Source organism: Taudactylus pleione, unplaced genomic scaffold (assembly GCF_031769625.1).
Source record: "Taudactylus pleione unplaced genomic scaffold, aTauple2 ptg000457l, whole genome shotgun sequence".
Classification (NCBI taxonomy): domain Eukaryota; kingdom Metazoa; phylum Chordata; class Amphibia; order Anura; family Myobatrachidae; genus Taudactylus; species Taudactylus pleione.
The window spans coordinates 1949718-1977102 of record NW_028284859.1 but is presented as its reverse complement, the minus strand read 5'-3'; the positions used below and the strand labels follow the sequence as shown (position 1 = coordinate 1977102).

General features: G+C 41.8%; 1 protein-coding gene across 1 annotated transcript; it reads right to left on the bottom strand.

The window, feature by feature from the left end:
* Nucleotides 1-283: 283 nt before the first annotated feature.
* LOC148504749 (indolethylamine N-methyltransferase-like) lies at nt 284-26714 on the bottom strand. Its single transcript, XM_088448528.1, has 3 exons — nt 26576-26714; nt 19224-19431; nt 284-716 (listed from the first exon to the last, which is right to left on the bottom strand). Exons 1-3 carry the CDS (start codon nt 26712-26714, stop codon nt 284-286), a joined length of 780 nt encoding a protein of 259 aa, XP_088304654.1.
* Nucleotides 26715-27385: the final 671 nt, after the last annotated feature.

The following is a 27385-nucleotide window of genomic DNA, read 5'->3' as shown; positions in this document are numbered from 1 at the left end:
GGTAAAACAGAAAAAAATGGCAACTTACTGTAGCTTGAAGCAGACAGCATTAATGAATAGTGAGTGGGGAGTCAATTCAGTACTGAATGAGCCCATAACCACCATACTGTACTGTATTGGTGAGACAACAGTGTCAGGGTATAAGGGAGTGGACTACAGAACTTCTGATGTTAGTATTACATATAATATGTTAATAATTGAAAAGCAAAGGCAATGCAGAAACATATTTCAAATTTGAACCATATATAGTGGTTCCAAGAAGTGATAGGTGACATGTTTACCGTTACAATGGTTTACGGGCATGGACATAGTAGTGACTATCATGACCACAGATATCCATACTTGACTTATTTTTCCGAGGAGTAACAACTATTCTCTCAATTTCATAACCGGCCTCTTTAAAAGCCATCTCCAAGTCGTTTTTACTTGTTATGAAAAAGCAATCAAACCGTTTGTTACCAACATAGTAAAAGGAAGAATTAAGCATACTTAAAACCAATAAGTGTCCTCCAGGTTTAATCAAGTTTTTTAAGTTTTTCAGAATATTGCAATATGATTCCATGTCCTTACTAGGGACTTCAATGCAGAGGCAAGTGATGAGACAATCAGCGGGGGACAGAACAAGAGGCTCATAAGGATTAGTTTTCAACGCATCACATTTCAGGACCTGTTTCATCTTACTGCGGAGCTTCTCAGCTTTTTCTTCAAAATTCTCCCTATAGTTACATATAATAAGTGTTAATAATCGTCATATATTTCTAGTCATACTTATATTTCATTAAAAATTCCATAAAACACTATTATAAAAGTAAACTAAAGTACAGAAAGAATAAAAAAGGCATCTAGTATTTAGCAACACCATTTAATAAGCCACAGGTGGGCATTAACCTCAACTCAAGATATCTGGATAATTGGCCACTTCTCACTTCCTGCCTTTGCCACCAACTTCACATCTAAAATTGAATTCAGGACATCACATCCCACCAGACCCTTGTCACCACATCCTCTTCTTCCCCTGCCAGCCTCTCCCCATCCATTTTACCAACTCTGATTTTCTTCAACCCAGTATCTGGAGATGAAGTCATGGCCATATTTCAGCCCTCACCCACTTCTCTCTCCCTTCTTGACCCTATCCCCTCTCACCTCCTCAGCTCTCTCTCTCTCTCCCATTGCCTGTTACCATCTTGCTAATATCTTCAATCTTTCCCTCTCATCAGGCACTGTCCCCTTTACATTCAAGCATGTCCTTGTCTCCCCATTCATAAATAGAACTTGATCTTGATACTCTATACATTTACCACCCATTATCTCTCCTCCCCTTTGCCTCCAAACTCCCTGAGTGCATTGTCTAAAACCAAATGCTGGCTTTCCTTTCTCCCACTCCCTGCTTGACCAAATTAAGTCTAGCTTTTATTCTCTACACTCCACAGAAAACTTCCATTTAAGTTAGCAAAAACCTCCTTGCTGCCAAATCCACTTTATGTTCATTCTCCTTGACCTCTCTTCTGCTTTTGACACAGTGGACCACCCTTGTCTTCTGCAAGTCCTTCACTCCCTCAGTCTGTGCAATTCTGCCCTCTTCTAGATGCCCTCCTACCTCTCTGACAATTATTTATCTGCCTCCACTCATGATTCCGCTTCTCCCCCACTTTCACTACCACTCAGTATCCTCTAAGGTTCTGTTCTTGGACCTTTTCTATTCATCCTTTATACATCCTCTTTAGGTGGGCTAATCATCTCTTTTGGCCTCCAATATCAGCTCTATGTTGATGACACTCAGATCTACTTCTCTTCCCCAGACCTTTCCCCTTCTCTCCTCACTCATATCTAAAGCCGTTTCACTTCTATTTTCTACTAGATGTCATAGTGCTTTCTTAAACTTAACATGTCTAAGACTGACCTGATAATCTTCCCATACCTCCAATAAACTCATATCCCTCAATGTCATTATCTATAGACAGCACCACCGCCTCTTCTAGCCTGCAAGTGCACTGTCTTGGAATTATCCTTAACTCCTCCATCTCTTTCAAACCACACATTCAGTACTTTTCACAACCCTACTGTTTCTATATTATAAATATCTCCAGGGTCAGACCCTTTCTCATCCTGGAGGCAAATTAGACCCTAATCATTCACTGGTCATCTCTAGACTGGACTACTGTAACCTCTTCATATCTGGCCTCCCTGTCTCCCACCTCTCTCAACTCCAATCTTTCCTCAATCAAAATCAACAGCCGCCCCATTTGGATGTGAGCGCCGGAGCGAGTGATTTCTCGCTCGCACTGGGGCTCACGCATGCGCACTGCCCGGCCATCAACCCGCTTGGGAGAGCTATGCACTCGTGAGCGGGTCTGAATCAGGCCCTAAGTGTGGTAAAAATCAAGTGTGCTTTCTGAACAGTTAAATAACAGTTGAAAAATATTGAACAACATCTAAGACCAGGTAATTACAAACCCATTACTTAAAAAAATATATATATTTTTTTCAAATACAAAAAAAGACAATGTATCAAAAACTTCTTTTTTTAATCTCACTTCATGGAATCACGTCTAAGGCTACTACATCCTTTACTCTCCCTGCAGCTCACCCTTCTGTACATATTGCTACCTCATTAATTTACTCTCCACTTATAAACACACATGAGCTTTTAACTGATCTATACACATTGACAATAATATCTACAACCTGTTGCCATAAATATCTTTTGGACAAATCCAACAATTATATTTATATCTCTCTCCTGCTGCTTCTATTAGCTGGTGACATATCACCAAATCCAGGCCCAACCCACATTCCACACCCACGAATTATAAATCCAGCTAACCTCATAAACATTGTGTGCCTCCCTTCAACTTCACTAAATTGTGCCTTATGGAATGCACGCTTTGTCTGCAATAAGCTAACATCCATCCATGACCTCTTTATTTCAACTAACCTCAACCTTCTGGCAATAAAAGAAACATGGTTTACACAATCAGACACTGTCTCCTCTGCTGCACTTTCACATGGTAACCTACACTTCTCACACACCTCCATGCCTGGTAATTGTAAAGTATTTGGGGTAGGAATATTACTCTCCCAATCTTTTGCATACACAGTTCTCTCACAGGTACCTTCACTCACATTTACATCATTTGAAGTACATTCTAATCAGGACTTTCACCCCTTTCTCTCGGCAAGTTGCTGCTATCTATTGCCCACCTGGACCACCTCAACAATTTCTAGAACACTTTTCTGCCTGGCTCCCTCACTTTCTATCCTCAGACATCTCCACCATCATTATGGGTGATTTTAATATCCCCATTGGCGGTCCACAATCTCCTCATGCCTCCAAACTACTTTCTTTAACCTCCTCTCTTGGCCTCTCCCAATGGACTGATTCCTCTACTCATCAGGAGGACCACTACCATGATCTTGTATTCACCAGACTATGGTCAGTTTCTTATTTCACTAATGCTCCTTTCCCTATCTCAGATCACAACCTTATCACCTGCACACTCTTCTCCACTACATCAACGTCATTGAAATCAACCAAACCTAAACCTAAAACCCGCAGAAATATTAATGCTATTAACCTTCAACAACTATCTACCTCTCTACAACAACAACTTTCACCAATTTCTACATTCACTTCTCCTGAGACTGCTGCATCACACCTAAACCAGATTCTACAAAAAGCCCTTGATGAAGTAGCTCCAGCTACCCATCACACACCACGTAGAGTTAGACATCAACCGTGGCATTCTACTTTAACAAGGCATCTACAAAAACTGTCATGTAAAGTTGAACGCCAGTGGTGAAAGTCTCATACTCTAAGTGACGTCCTCACATATAAGACTATCTACAACTCTTATCGTACTGCTCTCGACACTGCCAAATAAACATATTTCCAATCTCTAATCTCTGCTCAAGCCTCTAACCCCAAGCAACTTTTTAATACATTTAAACTGCTTCTTACCCATCCATCACCCAAACCACCTGCTACTATCTTTGCGCAAGATCTTGCTTCCTATTTTAGGGACAAGATTGATAAGATCCAAAATGAATTGGTAAGCTCTTCCTCAGCTAGTGACCTGCTCAATTCCCTACCTGAACCCTCTGACACATTCTCTTCATTTGATCTCAGAAACGAAGATGAAGTATCTAAACTCTTCTCATCCTCCTACTCTATTACCTCTCCTCTAGATCCTATACCCTCACAAATCAGTAAATCTCTGTTTCCTGTGCTTATCCCTACCCTAACTAAAACCTTCTCCCTCTCCCTCTCCCGCTCCTCCAAGCTACTTGAGAGACTGGCTTTCGTTCCCAACACTCCACAGAGACAGCACTGACTAAGGTAGTAAATGATCTTGTCACTGCCAAGGCTAAAGGCCATTACTCATTCCTAATTCTTCTAGATCTCTCTGCTGCTTTTGACACTGTTGACCACTCTTTTCTCATACAAACACTGCAATCCCTAGGTCTTAAGGACACAGATTTTTCTTGGTTCTCTTCCTACCTATCTGATCGCTCTTTTACTGTGAGTTTTTCTGATTCTGCCTCCTGTTCGTTACCTCTATCAGTTGGAGTACCACAAGGTTCTGTCTTAGGTCCCCTGCTATTCTCAATCTGTACCACCTCTCTTGGCAAACTAATCCGCTCTTTTGGATTTCAGTACCATCTGTATGCAGATGATGCTCAAATCTACCTATCTTCCCCAGATTTATCAACATCTGTATTGGTCCGTGTCATGTGATGTTTTTCTGCCATTTCATCTTGGAAGTCATCTCACCACCTGAAACGTAATATTTCTAAAACAGAATTAATTATATTTCCACCGGCCAACAACAGTTACCAACCTGATCTCTCTATCACTGATAACTTGACCATCCACCCTGTCCCACAAGCTCATTGGCCTTGGTGTCATCCTTGACTCTGAACTGTCCTGTGTTCCCTACATTCAATCTGTCTCAAAATCATGTTACATACATCTAAAAAAATATTAAAAATTCGACCATATCTCACACAAGACACTGCAAAAACTCTAATCCATGCACTTATTATTTCCTGCATTGACTTTTGCAAAAGCCTCCATACTGGTCTTCTCAAAAACAGGCTATCGCCATGTCGAAGCTGGATTATTGGCTGAGACAAGATCAGTTTAAAATTGAATCACAGCGACGCCATCTTGCGACTGGCCACAAGACGCCATCTTGGAAATGAGATCGCAAGACGCCATTTTGTGAATGGCCGCCCAAGCGCCATTTTAGATAAACTCACACTTTAGTACATGTGGCGATATTACTATTAGCATCATGCGATTGCATCTTACACCATTTCTCATACACACATTAATACGCACAATTGCGCTGTTAACTAGTCGCATATTAGCGAATGCATAAGATCCTGTATGAATATTAGCTTCATGCACACGCATCTGCCCCAAGTTAACTAGCGTCTTTACATCAAACCCCACATACTCATACATTACATATCTACATACAAGGTTCCATAAACTTTAAGGTATAAGATTCAAGTATGCACAGTTACTATAATTGCTATGAAATAAAGATTGTTTTGTAACTAAGGTTTTATATTTGATAAGTAAGCCATGTTTGGTATTGTACTGATGCGTACTCTATCAACAGTATTCCGGTAACATCGATGTAGAGATCGCAACAGGCATTCTCAACTTATGGACCGCAGAGACTTCAAGCAACAAAATGTACATTATATGACCAACTGTTAGGATTTGCATGAGGCGGGAAACCAGAGCCCACCAGTTGTTAGAGGATGGACTGTGTCTATTTGAACCAACCTGTTAGATGCCTTGTAACATATGCCCTCTACTTTAGGACCAATGGTATTAGCAACAAACTTCTCTATTGTGTTGTCTATTTCTGGGGGGTATAAATATGTGTGCTCTGACCCTGGGTTTGTAGTCTTCGTGCTGAATGCTGATTGACGAGTGGTTTCTTGCTGATGCCTACATCTGGTCCAGAGCGCTGCGTATGTATAACTGTACTTGGGTCTGTATAATTCCTTTGCGCTAAATTGTACTATAACTAGCATGTAACTGACTGTACTTTTACTTGAATAATACTTTGTGCTTTGGAACCACAGGTTCTAGGTCTGGAGTCTTTATTTACTGTATAACTGCGTACGCAAAATAGCGTCATCCTTAGAGGTTTATAGGCAGGATATCAGAAGGTATAGGCAGGGGTGTATAGAGGTTCAAAGGCAGTATCGTTAGTTGGGGGCTCGTAGTGAAGTCACTTACCCACTCACACGGCACATACGGTTATCAATATCTCACCAAAGGGTGGAGTGGCCACATGCAGGGTTTACCTGCAATCGCTCGGTGCTGAGAGATCGCTACCCATTTTCGTGTGAGCCAGGGACGCTGACTAGAATCCAGGGACAAGACAGGAAAAAGTTTGTTTTCCTTTGTTGATAGAACCTAACATTAAAAGGGGTGCCGCAGTATTGAACACGCGGCTGAGTCGCAGTTTAGCGCACAGTAAAGACGCACTTTTGTGTACGCAGCTAAAGGTTGTTATACGGTTGTGTGGTAGTCGCATTATTGTGTATGCGACTGGCCGCACAATAGCATATACGTACTTCTGGTTGTGCTGCCACATGTTTAAACAAAACCGTTGAGGTTTACATTCCTTTCAATTGTTATCAATATCTGGGTTAACGAGTATTTTTCTGCGCAGGAAAAAAGTGTGTAACTGAGTGTTTGTTTAGGGTGTAACACGGGACCTAAATGTTAAGGGTCCTACGATACCCTTAAGTGCTAGGCGCAGGAGTTGGCCTAGTGACTCGGTAGCAGCTTACCATTTACTTTATACAAAGCAGGTGTATGGTTTGTTATTTTTGTTAGGGTTCGGCCCCCAGCATGATTATAGCGTTCAGTAATCAATGTGTGTGATCTGTTAGGCTTATTTGAACACTATAATTGAACCACATAATCTTGGCTAGATTGTGATTGTGATCTGGTGGGAGAGTGGACGAAATCAACTGGAACACAAAGGGTACTTTGCTGCCCCCTAGCAGTTGAGAAGTAGTCAAAAAGGGATTGCTGAGCGGAAGCGGCCTTTTCTTCCGTAGGTGAGTGGGAGCGTCTAGAAGTCTTCCATAGGGTTTGCGAATACGCCCTTTTTCCAAGACGTTCGCAGGTAAGTGAAAGTATCTTGACTGTCTTTCACCAGTTTAAATATTTATTGAAAAAAATAGGAGTTGTCTCAGAATGGGAGCCACGCAAACAATAGAGATGTTAGACAATGATGTGCTGCTAATGGAAGCGCCGCTTGGATTGGCCTGTCGCATTATGCTTACTAAGTACGGTACTTATGCAATAAGGTATTGTGATGTATGGTTTAAGATGACGATGAAGAGTGTTAGACCGTTTCCCAGAATTGGTAGTTTTGAGAAAGATGTATTAGATAATGTCCGGGATCACATCAGTCTGATGTGCTCCTGAGAGAAAAAGGTCAAATATTATGAATGTTTAAAGTTGTGGCAGCATGAAGGGGATGAGTGGCTTAAAAATGCGCAAGCGACGCATACTAGTGTTGCGAGAGCTTTGCCAGAGAATACATCTGCGATGTTGAATTGCAATGGGGGCGAGCCGCAAAATGGCACGCACTTGCAGCAAGGTAGCATTGCGGAAGGTATTGCCAGCAGTTCACGCGCACCATCCCCACCTTATGTGGATGGAGGTGCAGGTACAGTTATCAAAAATACCCATAAAAATGTAACAAGCAAATTGTACCCTCTCTTAAGCAACTATAAAGAAAATGTTCATGATGTGGATGATGAGCCTATTTCCCATGCTGTACAAATGATAGATGCTACACCACGACAATCACGAGTGGTGCCGCCATCTCCATCGGTAATGAAGTTATTAATACCATATGTAGCAGCAACAGATTAAAACCCCAGCAAGGTAACAAGGTCAAAGGTAGCAGCGCTACCGGTCTGCATCCCATTCGGACAATAACTGTTCTGAATGGAAATGCAGATGCGAACGGTGTAGTGCCCACGAGGGAAGTGGTAATGCATTGTCCTTGGACAAGAGCAGAACTAAATTCCATCATAAATGATTTCCCCGATCCCAAAAAGGAACTAGCCAAATGTCAAAGATTTTTGAGGAATTTGGATAGTTCTCATGAGCCAACTAATAAAGATTGGCGTGTGGTGTTAAGGGCCTGTCTACCATGCAATACTGACGTGACAAAATTTATCACGGATTGTGTATTGGATGGTGACGTTCCCTTAACAGGCCAAGTAAACCAAGGTAACATTTCTCGCATTGTAACTCAATTGGTATATATTTTCCACTAGTAGTTAACTGGAACAAAATTTTCACCATAAAGCAAAAGGAGAGTGAATCTGCAGAAGAGTATTGTGACCGGGCTCTGCAGGCTATCACCCAGTACACTGGGATAGAATATATTAAAGATAGCACTCACCACAGGGCAATGATAGTCACGGTACTCATGGACGGTCTTAAGGAAAACTTAAAGACTCGGGTTCAGACCTCACAACCTGGCTGGAGGGGAGTAACAATAGATACACTCATAGAATCTGCCATAGAATATGATAAGAACATCTCAAAGAAGAGAGAGACCCAGAGCGAAAAATTAATGGCTGTCAGTATTCAAGCCCTGGAAGGAATGACGGTAATATAACAGCCAATAGACACACTTGCATCTACACACACACCTACACCTGAACAGTTATATGCCCTCACTAATCCCACGCAACAGCAAACACAGCTCTATTCTACTAACCCTACACAACCACAGGTCCCACACTACTCACAAACTTCATATCCCCCACAATACCCTTATCCTCCATATCACTACCCATATCCGCCACCTTTTCCCCCTGCTCAAACCTCACAACAACCCATGTCTTCATCCGATCAACGAATATGTTTTAATTGTAACCAGCCAGGACATTTAATTAAAAACTGCAGAGTAAAAAGGGTAGGACACCCAAACCAGAGAGTACCTGGATATCCCCATAAGGGATATGCACAGAGAACAGCAAATGTCCAACAGGCACCAGCTCCAATTGTGGCCGTTAATGCTTTATTGGAGAACGGAGCCAACGCTAGGGGTCAGGTCATAGCTGTAGTCTACAGATAGTCAGGTTAACGGGAAGTACTAGGGAAGAACCGGTCATGATGGTTGATGTAGCTGGTACTGAATATCCTTATCTTGTAGACACAGGGGCGACCAGGTCAGTGATAAAATCTCCCGTTAATTTACAGGTGACCAATGAGACAGTACCAACAATGGGTGTAAACAGGTAAAGTGGAACATAATCCTTTAACAAAGTCCACAGAGGTTACTATTGGGCCGTTGCATACCAGGCATTTTTTTCTTTTGGCTGCTGCGACTCCTACTAACCTGCTGTGTAGAGACTTGTTATGTAAGATGGGATGTGTTATATATTGCACCCCTGATGGTGTATTTTTAGATATCCCTGAGAGAGTTGCGCACGAGGTGCGAGATATGTTGGACACTCCCCAAAGGATAATGTATCACTCTACCAGTTTAAATGAAAATCTGTCCCAGGTAGATCAAATGTTGTCCCAAATTCCAGATTCCCTTTGGACTAAGGATGGACAGGACACTGGATTAATGGCAAACGTAAGCCCCGTAATGGTAAATTTAAAAAGCGGTAGGCAAGCTCCAAAAATTCCCCAGTACCCACTAAAACAGGAGGTAGAATTAGGGGTTTTTCCAATAATTGAGCGATTATTGCAAAAGGGAATTTTAGTCCATACAGCTAGTGTAGCCAACAGTCCCATCTTCCCGGTGAAAAAGAGTGGTGGGAGGGGTTATAGGCTAGTACAAGACCTTAGAGGTGTTAATAAGGTAGTAGAGAGCCAATTCCATGTAGTGCCAAATCCAGCTGTCATCCTGACGCAGATCCCACCAAATGCAACCCATTTCACTGTCATTGACCTCTGTTCTGCTTTCTTCTCTGTGCCTATCCACCCTGACTGTAAGTATCTATTCACATTTACATACAGAGGGGTGCAATATACATGGACACAGTTGCCCCAAGGTTTCATAGACAGCCCCAGTATCTTTTCCCAGGCATTGCACTACTGTTTACATTCTTTTCAACCTGCCAATGGATCTGTTCTAATTCAATATGTGGACGATTTATTGCTATGTTCTTATTCGTTTATGTCATGTTTGAATGATACTAAACTTTTGTTGCTTCATCTCTCGCATACAGGACACAAGGTGGCTAAGGACAAACTACAGCCGTGCCAATCCAGAGTAAAATACTTGGGATACTGCCTAACCCAGGGGTTGACATCTCACAAATGATAGAATCCAGGCCATACAGAACATGACACTGCCGCAGAATCAACAACAAATTCATACCTTCTTGGGAATGTGTGGATACTGTACAATGTGGATCCCAGGTTTTTCTATTTTGGCCTTGCCTTTACAGGACTTAATCTCTTCCTCAAAGCCCAATCGTGTCATACACATAGAGGAATCAGAGCAGGCTTTCCTTAATCTTAAGGATAGTCTGGTAAAAGCACCTGCATTGGGAATACCTGATTATGAAAAACCTTTTGATTTGTATTGTACGGAAGCCGATGGTTGTGCAGCAGGTGTCCTCACACAAAAACATGGTGATGCCAGTAGGCCCGTAGCATACTACAGTACACAATTGGACACTGTGGCAAGATCACTCCCCACCTGTTTGAGAAGTGTAGCAGCTACCGCTTTATTGGTGAGTAAAAGTGAGGACGTAGTATTGGGTCATGATATGATTGTCTACACTCCCGACGCTGTATCTGCTCTGCTGAACTCTGCTCAAACCAGACACGTCTCTTCGGCTAGGTTTACCAAATGGGAACTAGCTCTGATCGCACCTGTAAACATCACTGTTAAACGTTGCAGCACGCTGAATCCAGCAATGTATTTATCATATGTACAACATGATGTACAAAGGGTGGAAGGAGACTAGTTGCTGGCGGGGGGTGAGTTCAGCGGACATAATGATACACACGATTGTATGGAATATCTGAATCAGACCTTTACTGCTAAACCTGACATACACGACACACCTTTAGAGAATGTGGATGTGACTTTTTACACGGATGGGAGTTGTCATAGACAAACAGACACAGGTGAATTATGTACAGGTTATGCTGTTGTAAATGACACAGACATCATAGAAGCTAAACCTCTTGGTCCTCCTCACTCAGCCCAGGTGGCAGAGTTAGTAGCACTAACTAGAGCGTGTGAACTGGCAGCAGGCAAATCTGCTAACATTTACACTGACCCGAGGTATGCGTTCGGGGTGGTGCACGATTTCGGGGCTCTATGGCATCCGAGAAATTTTATGACAGCAGCAGGCACACCAGTTGCACATTCCCGACACATAAAACACCTTTTAAAAGCAATCCAACTGCCCAAAGCGGTGGCAGTAATCAAGTGTAAAGCCCATACATGTGAGGATGATCCGGTGTCATTGGGCAACAACAGAGCCGATGAAGCTGCAAAATGGGCAACAGGGTTAAAAATGTTTTCTCCCACTGACAAAATTATGTCTTTCCAAACAATTGATATGCTGAAATTAATTGAGATGCAAAATTTGTGTTCAATTCAGTAAAAGTCCATTTGGAAGTCCAAGGGATGTGGGCAAGTGTCCTCCAGGCTCTGGAGGAACGGACAAGGTAAGCCAGTAGCCCCCAAGGCATATTACCACAGCCTGGCTGAGGCAGCACATGGTCTGACTCATCTGGGAAAGCAAGGTATGTGCAAGTTGGTGAGGGCATACTGGTGCGCACCAGGTCATTCTTCACAAGCAGAAAAGATAGCAATGTCCTGGCTGACCTGCTTGAGGAAGAACATAGGGAAAGTGATCCCTACCGAACCATCCCACATTCCACGGACTGATGGACCTTTCCAGGTGATACAAATTGATTTAATCCAATTACCACCCTGCAGGAATCTTAAATATGTATTAGTGTGCACTGACGTATTTTCTAATTGGGTTGAGGCCTACCCAGCGGCCACTAATACTGCTGCGTTCACTGCCAAGAAAATAGTTCAGGAATTTGTATGCAGGTACGTTATCCCTAAAATCATTGAGAAGCATTACCTTTGGTCCTACATAAGATAAGGACCACTCCTAGACCCCCTCTAAATCTGTCCCTATTTGAAATACTATTCGGTAGACAACCTCACTTGATTATAAGTCCTCAGGAAGACTTTAAGGGTAACAACGAGGTAACTGTAAAGTATCTTATATCAATGAGTAAGCAGTTAAAGCAACAGCAGCAGAAACTGAAATTGTTGTCCAATGATAAGCCTGAAACTAACTGTCATGATGTTGAACCAGGAGAACATGTTATGATCAGAAATTTCTTGCATTCAGGTTGTTTGACTGATCGTGGGAAGGTCCGTACCAGGTGCTTCTGACGAGTACTACATCTTTGAAGGTGGCTGAGAGAGATACCTGGATCCATTCCACTCACTGCAAAAAGGTCAATCAACCGGTGGAAAAACAAGTCGGAGATGAGGCTGATAGCGTGGACATGTTGCTCGCGAGCTTGTTCCGTGAGGATTGAAAAGGTCGTAGTGAGACACCTGAACTAAAAGAAATTTGCAGGTCTTGTTGTGGCAATGGACAAGCCTGCTGTGTTCATTTTCATATTCTCTTTTAGAGTGTCCACCATCCTGGTCGGTTCGGGAATGTCCAGTTTCTGTGAAGGGGGACCGATTGTGGAGAGGGGAGTTGATGGCAGTGCTGATGGAGTGGAGTCAGAAGGAGTGCAATGCCAATCAGGGGAGTGTCTGACCAATCTTAGTATTGTTATTGTTAAGAAAGCTGTTATTCCTGATATTCGGGGATGGTGTGGAGGTTTATCGTCTGAAGATTCCGGTATTTGTGAGCTTTGTGGGTCCTAGTTGATGAGAACTGTATCCAATGGTGCCAGCCTAAATATAAGCCGTACTGGGGTCGGTATCCTTTAGAGGCTTATCATAGCATGGTAGGCAAAGTGTTAAATCAAACTGATTGCTGGGTGTGTTCATATGTGCCACAGGTACAGCATAATGTAGGGTTGGTGCCATTTCCGCTGAATATCACCAAAATTTTAGAATTGCAAAAAGGGAAAACATTGGATGGAAAATTCCTCTCATCCAAACCACCTCATTTCAAACTCTATCAATTCCAAGTAGATAGATTTCTTTTGTGTTTAAACATAACCAACCCCAATAAACCCAGGGGTTGGGAAGTGACAGGGAATAATCAGATGATGACCTTCTCACAAAGAGCTGATAATAAGTCCATAAACCATGATCTGTTACGCTCAATTAAATCTAGTGGGAGACATTTTAGATACCGGTATGCATTAAGTTCCACCAAAGAAATTATTGGTAAGGTGCCAGATGGTTTTTGTGCTAAAATAATACAGCCAGAGACTTGCATGTACCAGATGGAAGACCCAGAAATAGGATTGTTTGCAAGGGAAATGTGCTTAATGATAATGATGCATACCATTCTTTATGTTCTCCCTGATAATGTATATTTTATATGTGGAAGAAAAGCGTATAAGTGGCTCTCCCCGAGTTCTGAAGGTTTGTGTTACCTGGGAAGAGTAGTCCCAGAAGTTATGACCCTCACACATGTTGAAATACTTGGTATACATAAAAACACACCATCACCATATCTTCACACGCAATATGACAAAGAGGCAAATGAAATATGATACCTGGTGACGTGCATAAAGCCACTCAGTTTATTAGTGAGACAACTGGCTTTCAAGTTTTAGTCGCATTGGATCCCACCAGGATCGCTCGGGGTACATTAAATTTTAGATATATTCTGGAACTTGCTAAATTAATAGATAATATCACCGAGATGTACGATGACACATTCAGGTATACAGGGAGAAAATTGCAAGCGTACAAGAAAGAACTGGTGCAACACAGGCTAGTGTTAAATTATTTAACTCCTGTTACTGGAGGGTATGCGTAATGTTGGCCACCCAATTTGGAGTAAAATGTTGCACCTATGTCACCAATGATACCAGCGACCCCAAGGAAGTGATAGACCAGAAGATGGATGAAATTCTGCAGCTAAAATGGGAATTTCGGAAGAACCATAATGCTTCAGTGGCTGAAGTAGGGGATAAGATAGAAGGATGGGTTTCATGGCTGAACCCAGTGAAATGGTTCTCAGGTCTAGGGGAGTGGGTCCAGGAAGTGATCGCCAGCATTGGCAAATTCTTAATCCTTATACTGATTGTCATCATAATAATTGGCATATGTGTCCGGTGTGTTCCTATTGTGTTGAAGTGTGGAAAATGTAAAAATAAAGTAAAAGAAACAAAATTATGATGGTGGTCAGTATGAATACTGAGGTGAATACAGAATTGCATTTCAACCCTGAACTAGGAAATACCATCATTTAATGTATTATATTTAGACCTGCATAGAATGTATTATTGAAATGTTATTTTTAAAACACCTCTGATAATGTAAAGTCTCAAATTCCCCTTCAAGACTGCCTTTATAGGAATGGTGTATCCCCACACCTTTCACATGATCGTCAAGATCTGCGGTGTGCGTATAATAGTAGTTGGATGTCCCCACTCAGAGACACATTACTGATGGATTAAGAACCACCTTGTGCCATCCCATAATAACACTAAATAGTATATAAATGTAAGCCTAAAGATTATATTTTGAAATCGGATTGTGATAGCATGTTGTTCGCTATCAAAGGGTGGACTGTCGAAAATGGATTATTGGCTGAGATAAGATCAGTTTAAAATTGAATCACAGCGATGCCATCTTGCGACTGGCCGCAAGATGCCATCTTGGAAATGAGATTGCAAGACGCCCTTTTGTGAATGGCCGCCCAAGCGCCATTTTAGATAAACTCACACTTTAGTACATGTGGCGATATTACTATAAGCATCATGCGATTGCATCTTACACCATTTCTCATACACACATTAATACGCACAATTGCGCTGTTAACTAGTCGCATATTAGCGAATGCATAAGATCCTGTATGAATATTAGCTTCATGCACACGCATCTGCCCCAAGTTAACTAGCGTCTTTACATCAAACTCCACATACTCACACATTACATATCTACATACAAGGTTCCATAAACTTTAAGGTATAAGATTCAAGTATGCACAGTTACTATAATTGCTATGAAATAAAGATTATTTTGTAACTAAGGTTTTATATGTGATAAGTAAGCCATGTTTGGTATTGTACTGTTGCGTACTCTCTCAACAGTATTCCGGTAACATCGATGTAGAGATCGCAACAGGCATTCTCAACTTATGGACCGCAGAGACTTCAAGCAACAAAATGTACATTATATGACCAACTGTTAGGATTTGCATGAGGCGGGAAACCAGAGCCCACCAGTTGTTAGAGGCTGGACTGTGTCTATTTGAACCAGCCTGTTAGATGCCTTGTAACATATGCCCTCTCCTTTAGGACCAATGGTATTAGCAACAAACTTCTCTATTGTGTTGTCTATTTCTGGGGGGTATAAATATGTGTGCTCTGACCCTGGGTTTGTAGTCTTCGTGCTGAATGCTGATTGACGAGGGGTTTCTTACTGATGCCTACATCTGGTCCAGAGCGCTGCATATGTATAACTGTACTTGGGTCTGTATAATTCCTTTGCGCTAAATTGTACTATAACTAGCGTGTAACTGACTGTACTTTTACTTGAATAATACTTTGTGCTTTGGAACCACAGGTTCTAGGTCTGGAGTCTTTATTTACTGTATAACTGCGTACACAAAATAGCATCATCCTTAGAGGTTTATAGGCAGGATATCAGAAGGTATAGGCAGGGGTGTATAGAGGTTCAAAGGCAGTATCGTTAGCCATTACAATCCATTATGAATGCTGCTGCGAGACATCTTCCTTGTGAAATGTTCATTATCTGCTGCCCCGCTCTGTCAGTCCCTCCATTGGTTGCCGGTTTTCTACCATATTCAATTCAAAATACTTTCACTTACACATAAGGATATTAACCAAACCACACCAACATACATCTCCTCACTCATCTCAAAATATCTCCCAACCCGACCTCTCCGCTCAGCACAAGATCTGCGTTTCTCATCCCCATGCATTATTTGCTCCCATTCACGGTTACAGGACTTTGTTCGGGCTGCACCCACTCTATGGAATGCCTTACCTTGCACAATAAGACTTTGCTCTAGTCTCCAATCCTTCAAGCGTTCCCTGAAAAGTCACCTCTTCAGGCAAGCTTATCAGATTCCAAAACCTTGCACATAACCTTCATAGCTTCCATATCTAATTACATCCCCTTTTACAGTCCACACACAATCTCACATATCGTCTTTCTCTCAAATTCTCATGACATTTGGTCAACATTCCTGTGTGACTGGATCATGCAGCCAACTAAGAAACTGTGCATTCTGGCTGGACCAAAATGCAATATACTGTATAGCACCTATCAGGGCCGTCTCTTCCATTGGGCTTAATGGGCAGTTGCGCAAGGGCCCTAAACTTCAAAGGGCCCGCCAGCCCCCCTGCTGTCACGGCCACTTGGTAAATGTTATTTTTTTAGCACTGTGTCCCGATCCGCCAGCTCCCCCCAACCCCCCCTCCGTGACGAGTGACACCACAACCCCCCCGCCCCGCGGTTGACGAGTACTCACCACCAGGGATGGATTGGGCCCCCTGTGTGGCCGCCCTTTATTCCCCACTGCTCTTCTCCGCCGGCCTGGCGGGCCACTGCTGCGATCAGAGTTTAGCTCCGATCGAGCAGCATACTGTAGTTAAAGAAAAATGGCCGACGGGGGAGCTGCTGCGCATGCCCACCTGCAGCATCTCCTCCCATAAGCCTTTGCGGAGCCGTCAGTCACCACTGATGGCTCTGCCTCCAGTCCATCCGTGGCCCGCCTCCATCACCCTCTTCATCTGCAGAGCAGCCCAGCCTTCCCTGCACGCACAGCAGCAGCAGCAGCGGTAGCCGGCAGCCCACGGTGTACACAGACGGAGGAGCAGGAGCCAGCGCCAGCCAGTAAGTAAACTTTAACAAATCTGCCTGTCCGACTAGTGTCTAAGGGGGGGGAGGGGGGGAGAGAGGGGGGTGTTGGATACACAAGGGGCTAGGAAAATCTGGGGAATGGTGAGGATGGGGGATGGAGAGGCTAAGAGACACGGGGCTGCGGAAGGTGCTGAGGGGGGAGAGGATGGTGGTGAGGGGGAGAGGATGGTGGTGAGGGGGAGAGGATGGTGGTCAGGGGGAGAGGATGGTGGTGAGGGGCTGAGGAGCAGAGGATGGTTGTGAGTTTACAAGGGCTTAGTGCGGTGCTCAGTGCCTGGGGGGAATCAATGTTTGTGATGTATATTGTTTTCCCTGTGAGGGCAGTCATTGAATCAATGTCTTATTTATTGCTGTGTAGGACAATGTGTGTGGTTTGGGGGCTGTTGTGTGTTTTTTTTTTTTCCGCATGGGGGCCAATCTTTTTTCTTGTCGGGGCCAATGTGTTTTATTTTTTCCTAAGGGGGAATGGATGTTACATTCTCCACTCCCACTAAAAAAAAAAAAGTGCAATAAATACCACCAGGCTAGAATAGAATAGGTGGGTAGGGGCCCCAGTGCATTGCTTTGCCCAGGGCCCACACTGCTGTTAAGACAGCTCTGGCACCTATCCTTGTGTATCAATGCCTATTTCCCTATAGATTGTAAGCTTGCGAGCAAGGCCTTCCTACTGTCTTCCTTCTGTCTGTTATTACCCAGTTTTGTTCTATTAATGTTTATAATTGTAAAGTGCAACGGAATATGCTGCTCTATATAATAATAATAATTAATAATAATAAAATTGCTGATCATCATTTACTCCCATACGTTACCATATTTTCATTCCAACCAATCAACTAGTTGTTATGCAGCTTTACTTATTGGATACATCAGACTTGAAGCCTTTTTTACAATACAGATTTTTGAATGATAATTTTTGTGTCATATTTTGATATACATATATATTTTTTACTGCGCTTATTAAAATGATATCATTGACATTGTGATTGTGATCACTTGTAGTGTATGTTTAATCTCCTTAGTTTCTAGTAAAATATTTATATACTCAAATGCCTTTAATTAAAAACATTTAAATTAATATATTTTTTCAAATTATTAAATTTGTCCTTAAAATGTTCTGGGTCAAGTGGATTAAATCTGGTCTAGGAACTGCATGAACTTTAAATTTTGGTATACATAAAAATTGTTGTGCCTGAATTTGGATGTTGTTTTTTCAGTACTTTACTTTCCTACATCAAGAAACCCCTTCACGCTTCCATTCTGTCTCTCCGGTGGTAAGTGTAAATGCAAACAAACTGCATATGACCCTGCATAGTCGCATTTGTGTATGCTCATATCCATATGGGGAATTCATGCAAGATACACTATGCAATGGATATACATTTAAATATGCATCAGCTCATTAATTTGAACAATTGACTGATTTAGGGTGCCCTCATTTACTATTGCTTTAAAGGCAACACCACACAAAATGTATACAGTTATTCTGGGTGCACACAAGACGATATGTCGTACGATCTGACTGTTCGGACGACATATCGTCCACATTGGCCAGTGTGTACCTGCTATGTTGCTGACGATATGCGCTCCCTCTTGTCGTCAGCGTCATCGCCTGACTGATCTGCATGCAGGCCCAACAGGCAATATCATCAGCAGGGGCCATGTTACAAAATGCAGCATGCCCCCGCTGTCGCTTCTTTGGTGCCGGCATCAGCAACAGTGTATGCACTTGCCGATGCTGGAACCCCCGCCGGGACCCGCCGTGACTCAACCTTTTGCTCTTATCTGGCAGACATTTTGTAAAGAGCTGACACTTATTAACATATCTTATTATGGAAACATGCAACTGACATTTTTTTATTCGAATTTGTGTGGAGTTACCCTTTAATTTAGGATGATCTCAATTCAAGAACCTGCTTATGCCTGTTGCCTTCCAGCTCATACATACATTTTACATATTGAGTCCAGTGTAAAGCTTTGGGGTTGTTCTTCAGCCGTTTCTGTAGCTCAACAAGATTTTCTTCGTGAATATCAGAGGTTATTATGTTATTTCAGTAAGTTTCAGTACAAGTATAGTGATCTTTGTTGGCCAAAATAAGTTTAAGTTATGCTTAACTCAAAAGAAGTCCCTATGCATACCTGTTCCCTTCAAGTTCGCATACATATTTGATAAGATGAGTCCAATCTAAAGCATTGGGATCCTTCCTAATCCATTTCTGAAGTTCAGCACAGTTTTGTTCAAGATAATCAGAGGTGATTATGTTGTTAAATACTTCACAAGCAGAAAGGAGTTGGTAGATGGTTGGTCCAGAGCCCAAATCAATCAATGTGTCTCCTTCTACACCACCTTAGAAATTAAAATATATATATATATATACACATTTATATAAAAGTCATATTACTTTTTTTATTCAGGGTACTTCCAAACAAGTCTACTTTAAGGTACATGCAGTAAATTACATTGGGGGAGATTTATCAAAGCTTGGAGAGAGATTAAGTGCCAACCAAACAGATTCTAACTGTCATTTTCAAACTTACAGTCTATAAAATGTTTTCATTAATCATGAACTAGATCAGAGGCCCAAAGGCAATACAGGGAAATTGATGTGGAGTATGTATGTAGTGGAAAGCAGGTAAATGATAGATTGGTTTATTGATTAATTGATTAATTATAAATTATTGATTAATTAAGAAAATTACATTTAAGGCCATAAAAGTTTACAATGTTAATATTCAAGGATTCCCCCCAAGGGTTGAAAGAGAAGCCAATAAAATTAATAGTTACCCTGCAGAGCTGCAAACTCCAAATCACACTAACAATTATTATGAGGCTAGCCTGCTGGCCATACAACCCCCCTCTTCCTAACTGGTAACCCACCCCTGTAGTACATTTATGAGGTGCACCAAAGTGTATGAGGGATAGTAAAAAAAATGTATCCTAAATCTAGTTCACATGGAGAGAGATTTTCTGCTTATCCATGATATACAAACATGCAAGCATTTCTTTTGACTGTTGTGAATAATTTATATTGTGCATATTACTGAAAACTACTAAATATGCTCCATAATTCTAAGTTTTTTTTGTCACTACAGTATTTCTGTTTAAAAATGTGTTGAAAATTAGTAATGTATTAGAGTAATTACCAATAAAAATGTTTGTCTATACAAATGCCACCCTCAAAATACAGCCCATTATGAAAATAAAAGTGGTGCAAGATGGAACTGTCCTTGGGCCCTCCCACCCACCCTTACATTGCATATTAAAAGGACATGCACAGTTTTACCATCCAAGGACTTCAGCGACAGGGACTGCAACTTTTGTGGCTGAAGTACTTCTTTGTATGGGTCCCCACAAAACATTTTTTTGGGAGGAATACCTCCAGTCATTAATGAGAAGGTTGATGATGTGGGTGTTGGTGGTAGAGATTGCATGTGCTGATCCAAACTGATGACAGCTGATACTGGACTGCTTATTTACAAATTATTATAATTTTGTTAAATAAGTTTCATGAACTAGCTGCAAATTATGTAACAGGGAGGAGGTGCATAGATGATTAACGTCCCTAACTCTACTAACTTTGGCCTCACAAATGGTACAGATGCCTTCACAAATGTTTTCAGGATTTGGGTTTAAATAATTCCATACCCAAGAGGTGAGTTTTCTGGTCTCATGCCCAGGCATGACGATGGCCTTCTTTTTATCACGAGCAAGAAATGCTGCCACTGGTGGCTAACTTACACAAACATCATAATCAACATCCTCACACTAGCATCCTCAATTTATATTATATCACTATCTTTACTTGTGCTGCTCATCCCCACATTTGCAAAGGGTGCAGAAAAGGTGGAGGGTGGCTTCTCTATGAGTACAGTGTCAGAATTATTATATTCATATATAGCACATATGGACACCCTTAGACACTCCTCAGGGATTTATTCCATTTCTGAACACAGGCCCTGATTCAGAGCCAGATGCTCTGACAGAGAGCTCGCTCTGAATCAGGGCCGTCCCTCTGTTTTTTTTGAGCAGCCTCCTGACCACCCACAGCTATAGCGAGCGGCCAAAAAGATAGTCGCGATGGTCAAGACCATCACAACCATCGGGCTTGCGACAAGACCCTTGTGGTAGGGTCTCGTCTGTCAGTATGGGATCCCAGCGCTGGAACAACGGCGGCAATGTGTAGAGATGTGTCCCGTAGGGGACACATCTCTATCGGCGGCAGCGGAGGTGCTGGCATGTAGTCGGAACAAAGTATCTGGTCCCGACTGCACTGTAAGCACTATGCACTGGGCGGCTGCCAGCTAATCACGAGGCTCGTGGACGCCAGCCAATCGCGAGGCTAGCGGCCGCCAGCCAGTGGCGGGGCTCGCGGCCGCCATCCAGTGGTGGGGCTCGTGGCCGCCTTCCAGTGGCAAGACTCGCGGCCACCTGCCAGTGGCGGGGCTTGCGGCCACCAGCCAATGAGAAGCTGCTAAGTGGCAGCTTCTCATTGGCTTGCAGCTGCGCCAGATAAATTTACTGCAGTACACTACTGCAGCAGCAATGAAGACCCGAGGCTCCCGGCAGCTCCATTCTAGCAGTGCAGGTCAGAGGGAATTAGAGAGAGGGGAGGGTGTGAGAGAGGGAATAGAGAGAGGGGCAGACAGAGGGAGGCAGGCAGTTAGTATTGTAGGGGGTGAAAAAGAGAGGGAATCAGTAAGTGAGAAGGACAAGGTGTGAGAAAGGGGAGCAGGCAGGAAGCAGTGTGGGGTGGTGAGAAGTACAATGGAGTGATGTGGAAGCAGGGGCCCAAAGGGGGGAAGATTCAATCTACAAACCCCCATACTCCATATCTCCATACACCCACCTCTAAATTCCCACTTCGAGCACTGGTCCCTATGTACTCAATTCATGGAACATCAGACAAATATGTTAATTGGAGCACTGTGCATTGTGTTCAACAACATTTTAATGATAAACATAACCGTGACCTTGCTAGTTTATCTATTACATGTTTACAAATGATTCCACCTTCAGTACATCTTAAGGAGGAGGAAACAGATTTAACAAGCTTTGTTGTAAGGAAGTTTATTGGTTGTTAAAATTTAACTACCTTCATCCTGATGGTCTAAACCACAGATTCTCAAACTCGGTCCTCAGGACCCCAAACAGTGCATGTTTTCCAGGTCTCCTCACAGAATCAGAAGTTAAATAATTAGCTCCAGCTGTGAATACACCTGTGCACCTGCTGAGTGACCTGGAAAACTTGAACTGTGTGGGGTCCTGAGGACCGAGTTTGAGAACCACTGGTCTAAACGAATCGCTGGAACTTAATACTGTGATCCGATAACTCCTATTTCTTCCTTTTCCCTCTCTTTAATATATTAAACATATATATTTCTTTCTATGGTCTCTATTTATTAACATTATTTGTACTAAAATAAAGTGAAAAGGGGTGTTTGCACACCCTTTTCACATTATTTTAGTATCATCTAAAGTCACTACAGGGCAATAGGAGTAGAATTCGTAAAATTCTACTCCAAGCCCTAATTATCACTTATTTTTAGTAAGCAGATCGCATTTCCCATAATTGTAATGGGAAATGTGATCTGGCCAAAGTTACTAAAGATAAATTGTGGAAAAATACTGGGGAAAGCCCTGTGATAATTATCCAGGGTCTAACAGGTAGAGCAGAGCCCGGAGCCAGCCCCAGTGATCAGCGGTGTGGTCTAAACAGACCACACGCTGATCTCTGCTAAAAAAAAGAAAGAAATTAGTAGAAAAAACAAAAACTTACCAGAGTCCAGGGACCGAAGATCGGTGCTTCGGTGATGTCCTGCCTCCGGTCAGCTGGTCTCCCATTCTGCACCGGGTCCCAGTGCAGGATGGTATGTCAGTTGACCGAAGCCACGGAGGACATCAACGGAGAACTGATCACCGGAGGTAAGTTTAATTAAGGGAGGGGAGGTGGCGGGGGTTTTGCAATCGTGGGGACGGGGCCTAGCGACAGCCGGTCGGCGCATGCGCGGGCACTTGTCACGGTATTTTTTGCGAAAGCACCGTGATCAGTGTGCAGAGTGGATTCGCAAGGACAGAGCTTTATCGCAAGCTCAGTCCCTGCAAGGGATTTTTAGTAAATCCCTGTGATATTGGCTGAATTCGCAATGTGAATTCAGTTGGTAATATCACACTACAATCTGTATTACAAATGCCGATTGTAGTAAATAGAGCCCTATATAACTACTTTCTATGTATTTCCATGTGTGTGTTATATATAGATATTATTCTAAATACAGCATTACAATTTATTATTTTATTTATGTGTAAGCTGCTTTAGCACTTTTCATAAGTCAGCTTCTTTGTTTATACTTGGTCTGGTTACATGGGTTTATTTACAACCAATGAAAATTGGAACACAGAAAAAGCTTTGTTCACATGATGTAGTGAGACCATGTGACCTGCTTAAACCAATGGGTGAGTGGTGCCCAGGTATCTTCTGGGGATGTAGTTGGTATCCTAGCGCGCACAATGCCGGCCGTCAGAAACCCCACACCAGAATGGCTGTGATTCCGATAGTGAGTATTATGGTAGGGGTTAGATTTAGGGTTAGGCACGTGGGGAGGGTTAGGGTTAGGCTGCAGGAGGGGAGGGTTAGATTCAGGCTGTGGAGGAGGGTTAGGGTTAGGTTGTGGGAAAGGTAGATTAGGTTTAAGGGTAGGGTTAGGGAAGGGTTAGCATATTTACCAGCATGTGTCAGGATATCCACTATCAATTCTGACTACTGGCATTATCAGCGCCGGGATCGCATACCCAACACATCTGCTGATTGGCTAGTACTGGCATATGTGACTGCAGTCTATCACAGATACACAGGCTTCACTCTCAGTCCCAGAATCCTGCTGACTGGGCATGTCCAGATCATGTGACTGGCATACCGAGCACTGGACATTGAATTATGAATGAAAAGCTTTTTTTGTGGGCACTGCATGAAAACATTACTGATATTAATGTTAAAATGTGACCAGCTCAAAATGTACAAACACAGGATTAAAACGGGCATTACTGTATTTTAAAAACACAGAGAAGAGAAGAAGAAGACTCCTTTTGGGGGCACTGTTTAGAAATAAGTTAAAATTGAACTTTTAATAAATTGAAAAATAAAATAGTGGTAAATACAAACAAAAGACAAACACCAATCACATATAACATATAAGTGACAGTAATATACTGATCACACATTAACCGTCTATTAATGCGAATAAAAAGTAATTAATTCGATAAAGCCCTAAATTGGCTTTGAAAATAATATACACACCAAGTTCCGCAGGAGATACAAACATTTTTATTATATCTGAACGTGGTCAGAGAAAACCGACTGGTTTGCCTAATCACATTAATAAAACTCAACGCCTCTAATAATTATAGTTATATCTAAGGTGATCATAGATCCTTGAAATTACATGCATGGGTAGAATCATTAATCTGTAATCACAAAATAGCTAATAGCTCAAGGATCTAAATGTGCATGAGCTAATTATAGCCCTAAAACAAGTATAGGATTCCAAAACCGCATGTGGGTACAATAATTATATATCACTTTGGGGCAGTGTATCCGAAACCCCATATACTTAGCTCATGTTTCAGATAATGATCACCCATCCAGAGCGCTGTTTGTCAGTGATCGCAGCAAGCGGAAATCTGAGTGTGTAAGTCACGGTGGGGAACAAACCGGAGTGGTGAAGACAATGGGAGGCTTCTTCCACGCTGCTACACAGGATGGTGCCTGACCGCTCCGTCTGCTGATCCCGCCCTAATGCCTCATGATGACGTACGTTTCGTACTTAGAATAGCTTGGTCACATCATAGTGACGTATGCCTGGGAAATCCCTTTCTTTAAAGGGGAAGCCAGCCAATCAGATGTGGCTAATTGTGAGAGATTCGTCCGTACCTGGCATGTAGCCATGGTAACTGGACATGATCTCCCATTGTACCTATAACCCTTAGTACTCATAATAAAAGGCACTATCAATAAACCACAAAAATGTCTTAATTATCGGGTGTCCATACAGTTCATATCTTGCTGTACAAATAAAAGTTATTTCAATACAGTGGAATCACCGGATATCAGAGGATAATCAGATTGCTGGTTCAATTTGAAATAATGACACAAAAATAAATAGTATCATGTCAATTGTCACCACAAGTTTGTGTATTATCGCAGAATCAAAACATATTGCACCGCCCACACGTTCAGCACAAGAGAAGAAACCAACATAATATTGTATTGTACAGAATTCCTAAGGACTAGGAGAACATATGAATGCCTTGTAAATAAAGATACCAAAATACAATAAATAATTGGAATAATTTAGAATAATTGATTACTGTATAGAAAACCAGTCAGTTTTCTCTGACCACGTTCAGATATAAAAATTTTTTTTTTTTTATCTCTAGCGGGACTTGGTGTGTATATTATTTTCAAAGCCAATTTAGGGCTTTTTCGAATTAATTACTTTTTATTCGCGTTAATAGACGGTTAATGTGTGATCAGTATATTACTGTCACTTATATGTTATATGTGATTGGTGTTTGTCTTTTGTTTGTATTTACCACTATTTTATTTTTCAATTTATTAAAAGTTAAATTTTAACTTATTTCTAAGCAGTGCCCCCAAAAGGAGTCTTCTTCTCTTCTCTGTGTTTTTGTGCTTTGCTGACTCTGGGGAGCACCACCAACGCCTTAATTGATTTATGGCTTGTAGTTCAGGGATTGTTCTATAAGTTGGTCTTGGTAATTAAAAATTCTACCTTTCTTTGATCTAATTGGACAAAGTGGGATATTATATAATAATCCTGTGCGACTTCAAGAACCCCCCTGCGCTATATTACTGTATTTTACAAAGTGGAGTGCAGGAAGTTTGCTCATAACATTAAACACAGATTCTAGTAACTCAGTGGTAACTTATTTTTTTTAAAGCTATCACTGATATATTTATTTATTACCAGTTATTTATATAGCGCACAGATATTCAGCAGCACTTTTCAGGGAATATTTGGCCATTCACATTAGTCCCTGCCCCAGTGTAGCTTATAATCTATATTCCCTACCACATGTACACACACACATACATACGGTACTAGGGTTAATATTTTATTTGGGAGCCAATAAACCTACAGTATTAGTATATTTTTGGATTGTGGGAGGAAACAGACAATAAAGAGCTGTATGTTATAACAGGCAGAGTGATAGAATTTTCATTGTGAGCATTATAATCAGCTCTGCACTCACTACATAAAAACTTGGGGAATGACACAATCACAGTCTTGATGCTAGTGTAATACAAGTCAAGGTTATACACTAATACTGTAGGCTCTGATATACTGTAGTGGTGCCAAACGCAGGGATACCTACTGGCATACGTTAATATATGACTTCATATATTGATAATAATGCTTATGTAGCTATGTACTGTATGCAATGATTGTACATTTTTCCACTGCTAAATAGTCACCTGGAGTAAATGTTTCATGAAGAATCTGTAGTGCAAAGTCTAGCCACTCTCCAACGACATTTTCTGTTCCTTGTGCATAGTATGTCTGGTAGTATGCTACAGGGTTAAAATCATCAATGTATTTCTGTGGGGTCTCCATGGTCTTCTCTTATCAGAAAGATTCAAACTGTGTCGGATTCTTTTAGATACTTAAGGATAAAGAAACAGGTTAGTTAGATAGGCTATTTCATTCTTGGATATAAAAAAAATCATACATAATGTATAAAATACATGCCACCATTTGGGTTAGCTCGCTTTGGTTTATTTTTCATACCTTCGGAAATTATCATTTTAATGAATAATACATTTATCATTGAATAACCAGAGCAGGAACATACTTTCCTGTACTGTAGCATAGACCAATATCTTCTGATTAACCAGCATGGTTATTATTCAATGCAAAGCGAACCAAAGTTCAATACACTAAGGATCATTCTTAAAACTACAAAACATAAAGACCCATATTGCAGTTTTATTTGTGCACGTGCAACTACAGTAACTGTGCGCCAAGTGCATTACGAGGGACACACCTGCTCCAGGTCCTTGATACAACCTCTACTAAAGGGAGATGCACACACATTAGCAGATGCCTGAATACTCTGGAAAATGTGCAAGAATGAAACTTATCACTACAGTACAAATTATTTTGATCATTTTATCTTTTAAGGTTTTTCTCCGAATATTCTCCATTTCACTTAAATTATGTCCTAAATAATTGCAATAGTTTGAGGGTATCAGGACCAGCAGCAGCTCCTGCCATGGTGGCTGCAG